The sequence below is a fragment of the Lolium perenne genome, chromosome 4 (assembly GCF_019359855.2).
Source record: "Lolium perenne isolate Kyuss_39 chromosome 4, Kyuss_2.0, whole genome shotgun sequence".
In the NCBI taxonomy this organism is placed as follows: domain Eukaryota; kingdom Viridiplantae; phylum Streptophyta; class Magnoliopsida; order Poales; family Poaceae; genus Lolium; species Lolium perenne.
In genome coordinates this window covers 241,664,145-241,676,311 of record NC_067247.2, presented here as the reverse complement: position 1 = coordinate 241,676,311, position 12,167 = coordinate 241,664,145, and the positions used below count along the sequence as shown (strand labels likewise).

Genomic DNA, 12,167 nt, shown 5'->3' with positions numbered 1-12,167 from the left:
AAGCATATAGAGAGGTGTTTTAGTAACAGGAAAACTTCTACAATCATATTGTCCTCTCTCATAAAGATTTTTAGTAACATCATGAACAAACTCAACAATATAACTATCACATAAAGCATTCTTATCATGAGTCTCATGCATAAAAGTATCATTACTCTCCACATAAGCATAGTCAGTCTTATTAATCGCGGTGGGAGCAAATTCAACAAAGTAGCTATCATTATTATTCTCATCAAGTGTAGGAGGCATAGTATAATCATAATAAAATTTACTCTCCATAGTAGGCGGCACCAAAATACCACTATCATTATAATCATCATAAATGGGAGGCAAAGTATCATCAAAGTAAATTTTCTCCTTCATGCTTGGGGACTAAAAATATCATGCTCATCAAAACCAGCTTCCCCAAGCTTAGAATTTTCCATATCATTAGCAACAATGGTGTTCAAAGCGTTCATACTAATATCATTGCTACTAGCATGCATTTAAGATTCCATAGGTTTTTTAATTTTCGCAGCAAACAATCCATGTCTTAACTCAGGAAATAGCTTCAAAAGCTCACTGTTACTTTCCATTATGCCTAACTAGTGAAAAACAAGAAACAAAAAGATGCAATTGCAGGATCTAAAGGAAATAGCTTTGAGCACTTACAACGGTACCAGAAAATAACATAGTTACCTGGGACCAGAGTGTGAGTACCTTTTACCTTTCCTCCCCGGCAACGGCGCCAGAAAATAGCTTGATGTCTACTCACGCTTCTTTTCCTGTAGACAGTGTTGGGCCTCCAAGAGCAGAGGTTTGTAGAACAGCAGCAAGTTTTCCCTTAAGTGGATCACCCAAGGTTTATCAAAATCAGGGAGGAAGAGGTCAAAGATATCCCTCTCAAGCAACCCTGCAATTATGATACACGAAGTCTCTTGTGTCCCCAACACACCTAATACACTTGTCAGATGTATAGGTGCACTAGTTCGGCGAAAAGATAGTAAAATACAGGTGGTATGAATGAATATGAGCAGTAGTAACGGCACCAGAAAATAGCTTGCTGGCATGCAGTTGATGGTAGTAATATTGCAGGAAGTAAAGATGCAGTAAAACAGTAAATAAGCGATGATTGCAGTATTTGGAAACAAGGCCTAGGGATCATACTTTCACTAGTGGACACTCTCAACATTGATCACATAATAAAGCCACTCTACACTCTCTTGTTGGATGATGAACACCACTAATTGTGTAGGGCTACAAGAGCACCTCAATGCCGGAGTTAACAAGTTCCACAACATTCGATGTTCATATTTAAATAACCTTAGAGTGCATGATAGACCAACGCAATTATACCGAGTACTAACATAGCATGCACACTGTCACCAACAGACTATGAAAGGAGGAATAGATCACATCAATACCATCATAGTAATAGTTAACTTCATAATCTACAAGAGATCACAATCATAAACTACGCCAAGTACTACATGATGCACACACTGTCACCATTACATCATGGAGGAGGAATAGAGTACTTTAATAACATCACTAGAGTAGCACATGGATGGATAGTGATACAAAACTCATATGAATCTCAATCATGTAAGGCAGCTCATGAGATCATTGTATTGAAGTACATAGGAGAGAGATTAACCATATAGCTACCGGTACAGCCCTTAGCCTCGAGGGAGAACTACTCCCTCCTCATGGGAGACATCAGCGGTGATGAAGATGGCGATGGTGTCGATGGAGATGCCTTCCGGGGGCACTTCCCCGTCCCGGCGGCGTGCCGGAACAGAGACTTCTGTCCCCCAGATCTTGGCTTCGCGATGGCGGCGGCTCTAGAAGGTTTCTCGTACCATGGCTTATTCGTGTCGAAGATTTAGGTCAGGGGGCTTCTTATAGGCGAAGAGTCGGAGTCGGAGGGCTGATGGGGGCGCCACACAATAGGGGGCCGTGCCCCCCCTGGGCCGCGCCGCCCACGTGTGTGGTGGCCCTGTGGCTCTCCTCTGGTCCCTCTCGGGTGTTCTGGAAGCTTCGTGTAATTTTAAGATTCTGGGCGTTGATTTCGTCCAATTCCGAGAATATTTCCTTACTAGGATTTCTGAAACCAAAAATGCAGAAACAGAACTGGCACTTCGGCATCTCGTCAATAGGTTAGTTCCGGAAAACGCATAAAATCATCATAAAGTGTGAACAAAACATGTAGGTATTGTCATAAAACAAGCATGGAACATCAGAAATTATAGATACGTTGGAGACGTATCACCGGTATCCTCCGGGAACGGTACAACCAGTCAATCTTGTGTTGCGTCACGTCGGAGCCTTTCCAGGCTCCGTGGGTGATACGGGATAGATCTACCCCGGAACCCTGGCCGGAGCTGCCGGCCTCTTGACCTCTTCCGGTGTCAGATTCCATCCGGGAGAGTTCGGTGGAAAGACTGTCGGAGGCTTCGCTCTGGCGGCTACTGGAGGATGACTCGGAAGGATACTCTTCGCTAGACATAAAGTCTGAACGGCGCCGGATTCTACCCAAAAAAGAGATTTCCCAAGATCTACCCTTGCGCGAAGATCTACGAGTAAGAGGAAAAGCAACAGAAAAGAGAAAATAAATACCCTACCAGCCCAAGATCTGAAAAGCAAAGAAGAAAGAGGCAAATGCAAATTGGGCCTAACCTGAGGCGGCGGAGAAGCTGAGGGAGAAGGTCGCCGGAGGTGCGGCGAGCTCGTAGACGTCGACGAAGGCTGGCGACGAGGGGAGGTGAAAGCCGCCGAAGAAAGCTCGAAGCATCGGCGGCAAAGGAGCGCCGGTGGACCTCTGCGCGGCGGAGACCTTCAGTGCAGCGGGAGCAACGGCGCAGGTTCGTCGGGAGCAGTGCTCTGGCGGCGACCGGCGGCGGTGAGATTGCAAGGGCGAAGAGCTCGGAGCGCTGGAAAGTGGGCGAGTGCGGGGAAGAAGGTGAAGAAGAACCGCACTCCCTCTATATAGAAGGAGGAAGTAGTGGGCTGGCAACCGCTGGGCCACGGCGGTTCAGTTCGTGGGCCGCCACGTGGCGCGATGATACACGCGCGAAAAATAGAATGCCACAGGGAGGCCGCACGGATCCGGAATGGCAGCCGGGATCCGGTGTGGCGCAATAAATGCGGGCGCAGAAGCCGAAGGGAAGTGACCCCTGGCACTGGCGCGTCAGAAACAGTGCGCATGTCTCTGACAGGCACTGTACCCGAGAAATTCTCTGTACCCGAGAAATTCTCGACTTCACCGATGAGGAGTTTAATGACACAGATACCGGAAGGGAAGATACCGGAAGTACTTTGCAAGGAGAGGAAGATGTGAGTCCGGCAAAGATGCCGGGAGATCTAAGCCGACAACCGGAAAGATTAAACCGGTACCTTAGGATATGGGAACCTGGCATGGTCCGTCGGATAAAATCCACCGGACTATACCAGCTTCTGAAGGAGATATGCCCTAGAGGCAATAATAAAGTGGTTATTATTTATATCTTTATGTTTATGATAAATGTTTGTATATCATGCTATAATTGTATTAACCGAAACATTAGTACATGTGTGATATGTAGACAAACTAAGAAGTCCCTAGTATGCCTCTTAACTAGCTTGTTGATTAATGGATGATTAGTTTCATAATCATGAACATTGGATGTTATTAATAACAAGGTTATATCATTGTATGAATGATGTAATGGACACACCCAATTAAGCGTAGCATAAGATCTCGTCATTAAGTTATTTGCTATAAGCTTTTGATACATAGTTACCTAGTCCTTATGACCATGAGATCATGTAAATCACTTATACCGGAAAGGTACTTTGATTACACCAAACGCCACTGCGTAAATGGGTGGTTATAAAGGTGGGATTAAGTATTCGGAAAGTATGAGTTGAGGCATATGGATCAACAGTGGGATTTGTCCATCCCGATGACGGATAGATATACTCTGGGCCCTCTCAGTGGAATGTCATCTAATGTCTTGCAAGCATATGAATGAGTTCATAAGAGACCACATACCACGGTACGAGTAAAGAGTACTTGTCAGGAGACGAGGTTGAACAAGGTATATAGTGATACCGAAGATCAAACCTCGGACAAGTAAAATATCGCGTGACAAAGGGAATTGGTATTGTATGTGAATGGTTCATTCGATCACTAAAGTCATCGTTGAATATGTGGGAGCCATTATGGATCTCCAGATCCCGCTATTGGTTATTGGTCGGAGCGAGTACTCAACCATGTCCTCATAGTTCACGAACCGTAGGGTGACACACTTAAAGTTGGATGTTGAAATGGTAGAACTTGAATATGGAATGGAGTTCGAATATTTGTTCGGAGTCCCGGATGAGATCCCGGACATCACGAGGAGTTCCGGAATGGTCCGGAGAATAAGATTCATATATAGGATGTCATTTTATGTGAATTAAAATGTCGCGGAAGGTTCTATGGAAGGTTCTAGAAGGTTCTAGAAAAGTCCGGAAGAAACCACCAAGGAAGGTGGAGTCCACATGGGACTCCACCTCCATGGCCGGCCAACCCTAGTGGGGGTGGAGTCCCAAGTGGACTCCCCCTTAGGGGGCCGGCCACCCCCCCATATGGGAGGTGGAACTCCCACCTCTAGTGGGAGTCCTAGCTTGGGTAGGTTTGCCCACCATATGGAAGGTTTTGGGTTCGGGTCTTATTCGAAGACTTGGAGACCAACACTTGGGGTTCCACCTATATAATGAGGGGCCAAGGGAGGGAGCCGGCCACCCCAAGACCACAAGCTGGCCGCCCCCCTTGAAGTGGCCGGCCACCCCCTCCCAAACCCTAGCCGCCCCCCTCTCCTCCATATCTCCCGCGTAGCTTTAGCAAAGCTCCGCCGGAGTTCTCCACCGCCACCGACACCACGCCGTCGTGCTATCGGATTCAAGAGGAGCTACTACTTCCGCTGCCCGCTGGAACGGGAGGTGGACGTCGTCTTCATCAACAACCGAACGTGTGACCGAGTACGGAGGTGCTGCCCGTTCGGGGCGCCGGAAGCGATCGTGATCAAGATCTTCTACGCGCTTTTGCAAGCGGCAAGTGAACGTCTACCACAGCAACAAGAGCCTCATCTTGTAGGCTTTGGAATCTCTTCAAGGGTGAGACTCGATACCCCCTCGTTGCTACCGTCTTCTAGATTGCATCTTGGCTTGGATTGCGTGTTCGCGGTAGGAAATTTTTTGTTTTCTATGCAACGTTATCCTACAGTGGTATCAGAGCCGTGTCTATGCATAGATGGTTGCACGAGTAGAACACAATGGTTTGTGGGCGTTGATGCTTTTGTTATCTTTAGTTTGAGTACTTTGCATCTTTGTGGCATAGTGGGATGAAGCGGCTCGGACTAACTTTACATCACCGCGTTCATGAGACTTGTTCCTCGTTCGACATGCAACTAGTATTGCATAAGAGGCTTTGCGGGTGTCTGTCTCTCCTACTATAGTAAAGATTCAATTTACTCTTCTATTGAAAACATTAGTATCAACGTTGTGGTTCATGTTCGTAGGTAGATTAGATCTCTCTCGAAAACCCTAAACCACGTAAAATATGCAAACCAAATTAGAGACGTCTAACTTGTTTTTGCAGGGTTTGGTGATGTGATATGGCCATAATGTGATGATGAATATGTATGAGATGATCATTATTGTATTGTGGCAACCGGCAGGAGCCTTATGGTTATCTTTAAATTTCATCACTACACCATGTACCAAACGTTGGGGCACATTATCTGCCGGGAAAGGTGGCATAACATGGCAGTTTAACTGCCGGCAAAGAATTTTCCCTGGCTGTTTAGCCTGCCCGCAAAAAAGCTGCCGGCAAAAATTCTTTGCCGGCTGTTTTTCGTTTCCCGGCAGTTAGTATGCCTTCCTAGATATATTTGTGCCGGCAGTTGTACTTCTTTCCTGGCTGGTTGATTGAACAGCCGGTAGATAGATGTGCCGGCTGTTATACTATTGGCGGCCCCTTACTGGCCCCAAATGGCAAATTGATTGGCTATTGCCAGCAGTTTAACTGCTCTAAAATTATGTTTAACATTCAGACAAAATTTCTAGTAGATTGTAGCACTAGATAATGCAATTTCCAAAAATGAACATAAACAAGAATCGAGCAATAATTCCACTGACAAGATCCATTCAATTCTTCAAAAGTACACTGACAAGATTCATTATCTAGTACATGGTTCATATCTGGGATACAGAGATCAATCAAATTCACTTCTTCAACAACAGTGCACAAGAACATATAAATGTTTCTAAAATAGCAGTCTTCATCGAAGTGAACAAAAGCATCCAACAAGTACTCATTCCAAATCAGGGATCATCGTCCTTTTGCAGCTACTGCTGAAATAAAATGGGTAACATTAATTTACAGTCATATAACATAAAAGAGATGTTACAGATCATAGATATGAGAAAAATGAAGTGAAATTTTAGAGTTACAGAACATCATGGATTACCTAGTACATGCAACATTTTGACAGTGAGTGCTATGAGAAAAATGAAGTGAAATTTTAGAGTTACAGAACATCATGGATTACCTAGTACATGCAACATTTTGACAGTGACAGTGAGGCTGATCAAGTAATTTCTTTGGAGACAACTAGCTATGCCTGACATATTGACATTTTATAGTACTGATCCAAAACGTACACATGATTGTTTTTGAACATGAAGAGATATGGATTCTGCTTGTTACTCATGCGTTCTGCTTATATTAGTAATCACCTAGAACTTCTAGTAATAAAATATATAGCTCATTACTCATCCGTTCTGCAAATGTGGTTTTTCCCTGCTTTTGGTCTGCAAGTCAGTGTGCAAACTATAGAACTTTGCATGACTGAAAAACTACAAGGTTGAGATTAATATTGTGGGTCACTGTTCTAGATGAATATGGTTCTTTGCTGGGTACACGTACCTGAAATTATGCATAGTCTCAACTACAAGGTTGAGTCCTAGTCAATTTAACACATTAACACACTCTATATGGATCAGCCGTGTTGGCCTGTAATACATGTTCATTTCATAATCACTTCTCTCTGTTTCCTAGCTGCCAGAATATTTTATATACCTGAGTGTTCATTACATCACTTCTCTGTGTTTCCTTACTCCATCTTGCTTTAATCACTAGTAAATTTTATTCTGTAACTTTTAGTTATAAATTAGTATGAAATCATAGAATCACTATATATTCTGACATTGCTTAATATTTCAGTTCGTGCGATACACATGTATGGATGAAGGTGCAGCAATAGTGTCAAGATACTTGGCGAAATTAAAATCTAAAGACTTTGGCAGTAGTAGACAGTGAAATTAACAATCATATGATTTTAGACTATGCAAGCAGCAAGATAAATACAAATACATCCTGCCTACTAATTTTACTGTAACATATTTTCGCACCTTAGCTCTGTCATTCTTCTAGTGGAGGTGAGGTTGCTTTGCCATCTATTTCTGCACCTCCAACTGCATATAAATTGAACAATGGTAAGAAATTTGACTTCACCATTCCAGCAAAAAAAAGGAACTTATGAAACATATGCCTACATGCTTATATAACCAGGCAATTGCTCTCCCTTGAGAATGTCCAATGGTGGTGATGTTCCCAACAGGACGAGGCAATATGGCATCTTTTTTCATTATATAGTCAACGACAACTTCACAGCATTCAGCACCAAGCTCCCGACCACCTACTATCTTGTTCCGATCAGTTGACAAAATGGTCGCTTTGGCAACAGGGACACTATGGTCCCTGAAAACATTGTATAGCGTCACCATCTTTCCTTGCTGAAATAAAGTATGAACAAGGCATGAGTGAGAACTAAATAGTATAACTTTGCACTTGTACAAAGAATTCAGAAATTGAAGTAGGAAATAAAACAAGACCTGATGATTCTTTTGTGTAATTGCTACTCCTAGCTTCTTTTGCGCCTGGACTTGTTCCTTCTTTTGTTGTTCTAGTTCTTTCTTCTTGCGCAATTGTTCAGCTTCCTTCTTCTTTTGCATCTGATCAGCCTCCTTCCTTTGCAGGTCTTCGGCCACCTTCTCGTTTTGCAGCTCTATTTCCTTCCTCTTTTCCTCTAGGATTTCTGCTTCGCTCTTCTCATGCTGGGCCGCAACTCTGTTGTGTCGCAGTGTTGCTTCCTTCTTATTATGCAACAGTTTTGCTCTTGCTTTCATTCTTTCAAATTTCTCAGTTGCTCCCCTGATCTCTTGATCTAAGCGTTCCTCCTCCGCTTGAAATTGTTGTTCTTCATCCCAATCAGCAGATTCTCCTTCTCCTTCTTCATGGTTGAGATTGACCATGCTACTGTTGTTTCCAGAATTGGACTGTGACACCATCATCCTCAGTTGGCTCACTTCTTCGATCAACGCATCAATCTGGGATTTTTGGGATTTTGCGTTATTTGAAATTTCATGTACTTGCTCTTTTAGAAGTTCATTCGCCCTCCAAACTTTCTCAGCCTCTAGCTCAGCCATCTGCAGCTTTGTAGATTTCAGCCTTTGAGCTCCAAGCATGCCTATAGTACCAGCACTTGGTCCTAGGCCTACACACCGAACATAGCCATTCTTCTCTTTGCCAAGTACATGTGCCAATACATCACCTTGTTGAATGGTTTTCTCCAAAAGTTCTGGATGATCATTAATTGCATCCTCTATTTTGTTCTAGAGTAATTAACAATGAATCGCAACTTTGAGAAAGAGGTGCAGCCTGGAAAGAGCTCTTCAGCTGCGTCACCTACTAATTGCTTAAAAGGGTTATTTGGATTGTATTGGTCGGTAGGATCAGCCTCATCATCACTATCACTCAAATCGCCAAATTCATGTCTCATATCTCTAATCAGTTCACCCATCTCATCTAACTCTTCTAACTCATCCATCTCCTCACTTTCATCGCATTTACATCAACATCACTATTTGGTGGATACAAGTATGATGCCTCCCCATGATATTCCCATCTTCTATAGCCAGTCACAAACCCATCACATACTAAGTGCACCTGGACATCACTAGCTTCTAGCCAAGAACAATTCACGCACTTTCTGCAAGGGCATAATATAGTGTTCCCTTTTGCTGAATGGGTAAAAGCAAACTGAATAAATCCTTTAACCCCATTAATGTATGTTTCGGTGTGCCTATCAGCATCCATCCAGCTTTTATCCATTTCTGTAACAGTTATTTAAATAACCCCTAAGACAAATAAAAAATATTAAGAGACAACAAATTTTGCACACGATGGAATAGAAGTGCATACAGCCAACGAACCGAAGTGACTTACTTGTCTTAGGACAAGCTCAGGCCAATAGTGTCCAATCCACTTCTATCCCCACTCCACTAGGTATGATAACCAAAGAATCGACCAACCTGTCCGACCATCAACTCCTCCACTGCGCTACTTCAATTGAATATACCCTTGTGCATGTAAAACAAAACAATATAGTGCAAATGTTACTCATTAAATACTTGCAAACTAATCAATCACCGTACTACAATAATTCCTAAATTCAGTTTAAAGTGGAGTATATTTGTCAATATCATCCTTTTTCTAGACCAAGTTCACGTCTGTAGCTATCCTAGTTTTATATGCCAATCTGCATCTTAACTGATGTGATAAAAAAAAAACTGAGCAGATTGATGTTTTCTCATGAAAGTTTGTCTGGGCAACCAGAAGGCAACAAGAGGGCAAGGCTTGGAAAATAAAAACACAAGCTCCAAAAGCCCAGAAACTATGAAAGCGGTTTTACATCTTAGCTGAAGAAGTGTATCATAAGGGCCATGTTGTAACTATGTGTACATACTACCAGCACAACACGATTCTGAAGGTTTCAAAGTTTTCTTTAGCATATGTGATAGACTCACCGGTGATTAACCAAAGCGTCAGAGTAATCTTCTAAATGAAAAAAATTAACAATGCAACAGCAAAATACACAACGAGGCTATGCTTGTCGAAGTCCAAAATCCCAGAAATACTACCTGATGTCAGGTCACCGTGAAAGGCAGTTCAGCAGCAGTGTATCTCCTTGAGTACTTGCAGATGGAGAAGGGGCAGGCTCGACTCTGGGAAGCTTCGCTGGATTCCTAGCATGTCACAAAGAAAGACAAACATGTCAAGCCGCCATGCGCAACTAAACAGAACAGAAAGAAGAAGAAAAAGGTAGGGCAAGGGAGTTGGCAGATGCGCCAGCGGCTCTATCACCACTGAAGGCGGGATGGAGACGTGGTAGGATCTGGGGATGGAGTATGCTCCCGCACGGGAAGAAGAAGGGGCATGGAGAAGGGCGAGGTGGTCTGCAGATGCGGCAGAGCCCATGCTTACCGAGGGGGTGGGTCGAGTTGGAGAAGGCGTCGACGGTTGGGGCTCTGGCGTAGAGGGATGGCTGGTTGTCGTCTCGGCGACGCTTGCTCGGCGGCGCTTACTCCGGCGACGCGGGGCGGGAGCTTCAGCGCGCGACGGGCTAGTGCGGCGGTGCGGGGCGGGAGCTTTGATGCGCGACGGGCTGGTATGGCGGCGCGGGGCAGGACCTTCGATGTGCGATGAGCTGGTGCGGCGGTGCGAGGCGGGAGCTCCAGTGCGCGAACGATCTGGTGGCGGCGGCGCGGGCGGTGATTGGGGAATTTGGGGATTTGGTTTCAGGGATTTTGAGGGTAAGGGGGCAAAGATAGACCCGGTACACCCGCCAAAGTCTGAAATATTTTCGTTCTAGGCGCGTGACATATCTACCACGCGCGCCAAAACTTTTCGCCACCTCTTCGCTACATGTGCCGGCTGTTGTGAGAGACTTGTGCCGGCTGTTTATTTCTCCCGGCTGTTAACTTGCCCTCTAAAGTAGATCTTTCCCGGCTGTTCTTAGCCCTAAAATTTTGTTCATGGTGTAGTGCATGTTGAGTAGTATTTCAAAGTAGTTGTAATAGTTGCTACATGGAGGACAATCATGGAGACGGCGCCATTGACTTTGACGCTACGCCGACGATGATGGAGATCATGCCCAAAGATGATGGAGATCATGTCCGTGCTTTGGAGATGAAGATCAAAGGCGCAAAGACAAAAGGGCCATATCATATCACATATGAACTGCATGTGATGTTAATCCTTTTATGCATCTTATTTTGCTTAGATCGCGACGGTAGCATTATAAGATGATCCCTCACTAAAATCTCAAGATAATAAAGTGTTCATCCTTAGTAGCACCGTTACCAAGTCTTGTCGTTTTGAAGCATCTCGTGATGATCGGGTGTGATAGATTCAATAAGTACATACAACGGGTGCAAGACAGTTTTGCACATGCGGATACTAAGGTGGCCTTGACGAGCCTAGCATGTACAGACATGGTCTCGGAACACGTGATACCGAAAGGTAGAGCATGAATCATATGGTTGATATGATGAACACTTTGAGTGTTCGCCATTGAAATCACACCTTATCTCGTGATGATCGGGTTTAGGTGTGGTGGATTTGGTTCATGTGATCACTAAGACAATGCGAGGGATATTGTTTTGAGTGGGAGTTCACCTAGATTTTTAATTATGTTGAATTAAAATGTGAACTCAATTTGTCATAAACTTAGTCTAAACTTTTGCAAATATATGTTGTAGAGATGGCGTCCCCAATCAATTTTAACCAGTTCCTAGAGAAAGAAAAACTTAAGAGCAACGGTAGCAACTTCACCGACTGGTTTCGTCATGTGAGGATCTTCCTCTCTGGCGGAAATCTGCAATATGTGCTTGATGCACCGCTAGGTGACCCTCCTGCAGAAACTGAAACCGATGAAGTAAAAGCTGTTTACGAGACTCGGAAAACTCGGTACTCTCAAGTTCAGTGTGCCATCCTGTGCAGTCTGGAATCCGATCTTCAAAAACGTTTTGAGCACCACGATCCTCATGAGTTGATGAATGAGCTGAAAGCTATATTCGAAACTCATGCGGCTGTGGAATGCTATGAAGCATTGAAACATTTCTTCAGCTGTATGATGGAAGAAGGCAGCTCCGTCAGTGAGCACATGCTCGCCATGACCGGGCATGCGAAGAAACTCAGTGACTTGGGAATAGTGATTCCTAACAGACTGGGGATTAATCGTGTCCTTCAATCACTGCCACCAAGTTACAAGAACTTCGTGATGAACTACAATATGCAGAACATGAAAAAGGAGTTACCT

General features: G+C 44.2%; 1 protein-coding gene and 1 long non-coding RNA gene across 3 annotated transcripts; both read right to left on the bottom strand.

Moving 5' to 3' along the window:
- Positions 1-6,122: 6,122 nt before the first annotated feature.
- On the bottom strand, positions 6,123-8,713 carry LOC127332464 (uncharacterized). 2 transcript variants are annotated; one of them, XM_051358767.2, is made up of 4 exons: positions 7,900-8,713; positions 7,561-7,800; positions 7,417-7,479; positions 6,123-6,357 (listed from the first exon to the last, which is right to left on the bottom strand). In XM_051358767.2, the coding sequence occupies exons 1-3, from the start codon at positions 8,530-8,532 to the stop codon at positions 7,462-7,464; spliced, it is 891 nt and encodes a 296-aa protein (XP_051214727.1). In that variant the 5' UTR covers positions 8,533-8,713; the 3' UTR covers positions 6,123-6,357; positions 7,417-7,461. The 2 variants fall into 2 exon arrangements, with proteins under 2 accessions (XP_051214727.1, XP_051214728.1); XM_051358768.2 differs by having other exon boundaries at positions 6,123-6,354.
- Positions 8,714-9,226: 513 nt separating this feature from the next.
- On the bottom strand, positions 9,227-10,676 carry LOC139830618 (uncharacterized). The gene is made up of 3 exons (XR_011743439.1): positions 10,331-10,676; positions 9,988-10,092; positions 9,227-9,426 (listed from the first exon to the last, which is right to left on the bottom strand). It is a non-coding gene; the product is annotated as an uncharacterized lncRNA (long non-coding RNA).
- Between the last annotated feature and the right edge of the window lie 1,491 nt (positions 10,677-12,167).

What these genes read in the sequence shown, in the direction of transcription:
- LOC127332464 (XM_051358767.2), bottom strand. Translation starts at nt 8,532, where the DNA reads ATGCTTGGAGCTCAAAGGCTGAAATCTACAAAGCTGCAGATGGCTGAG. An exon ending in TTACACAAAAGAATCATCAG is followed by an intron (nt 7,801 to 7,899) that starts GTCTTGTTTTAT and finishes ACTTTATTTCAG; the next exon opens with CAAGGAAAGATGGTGACGCT.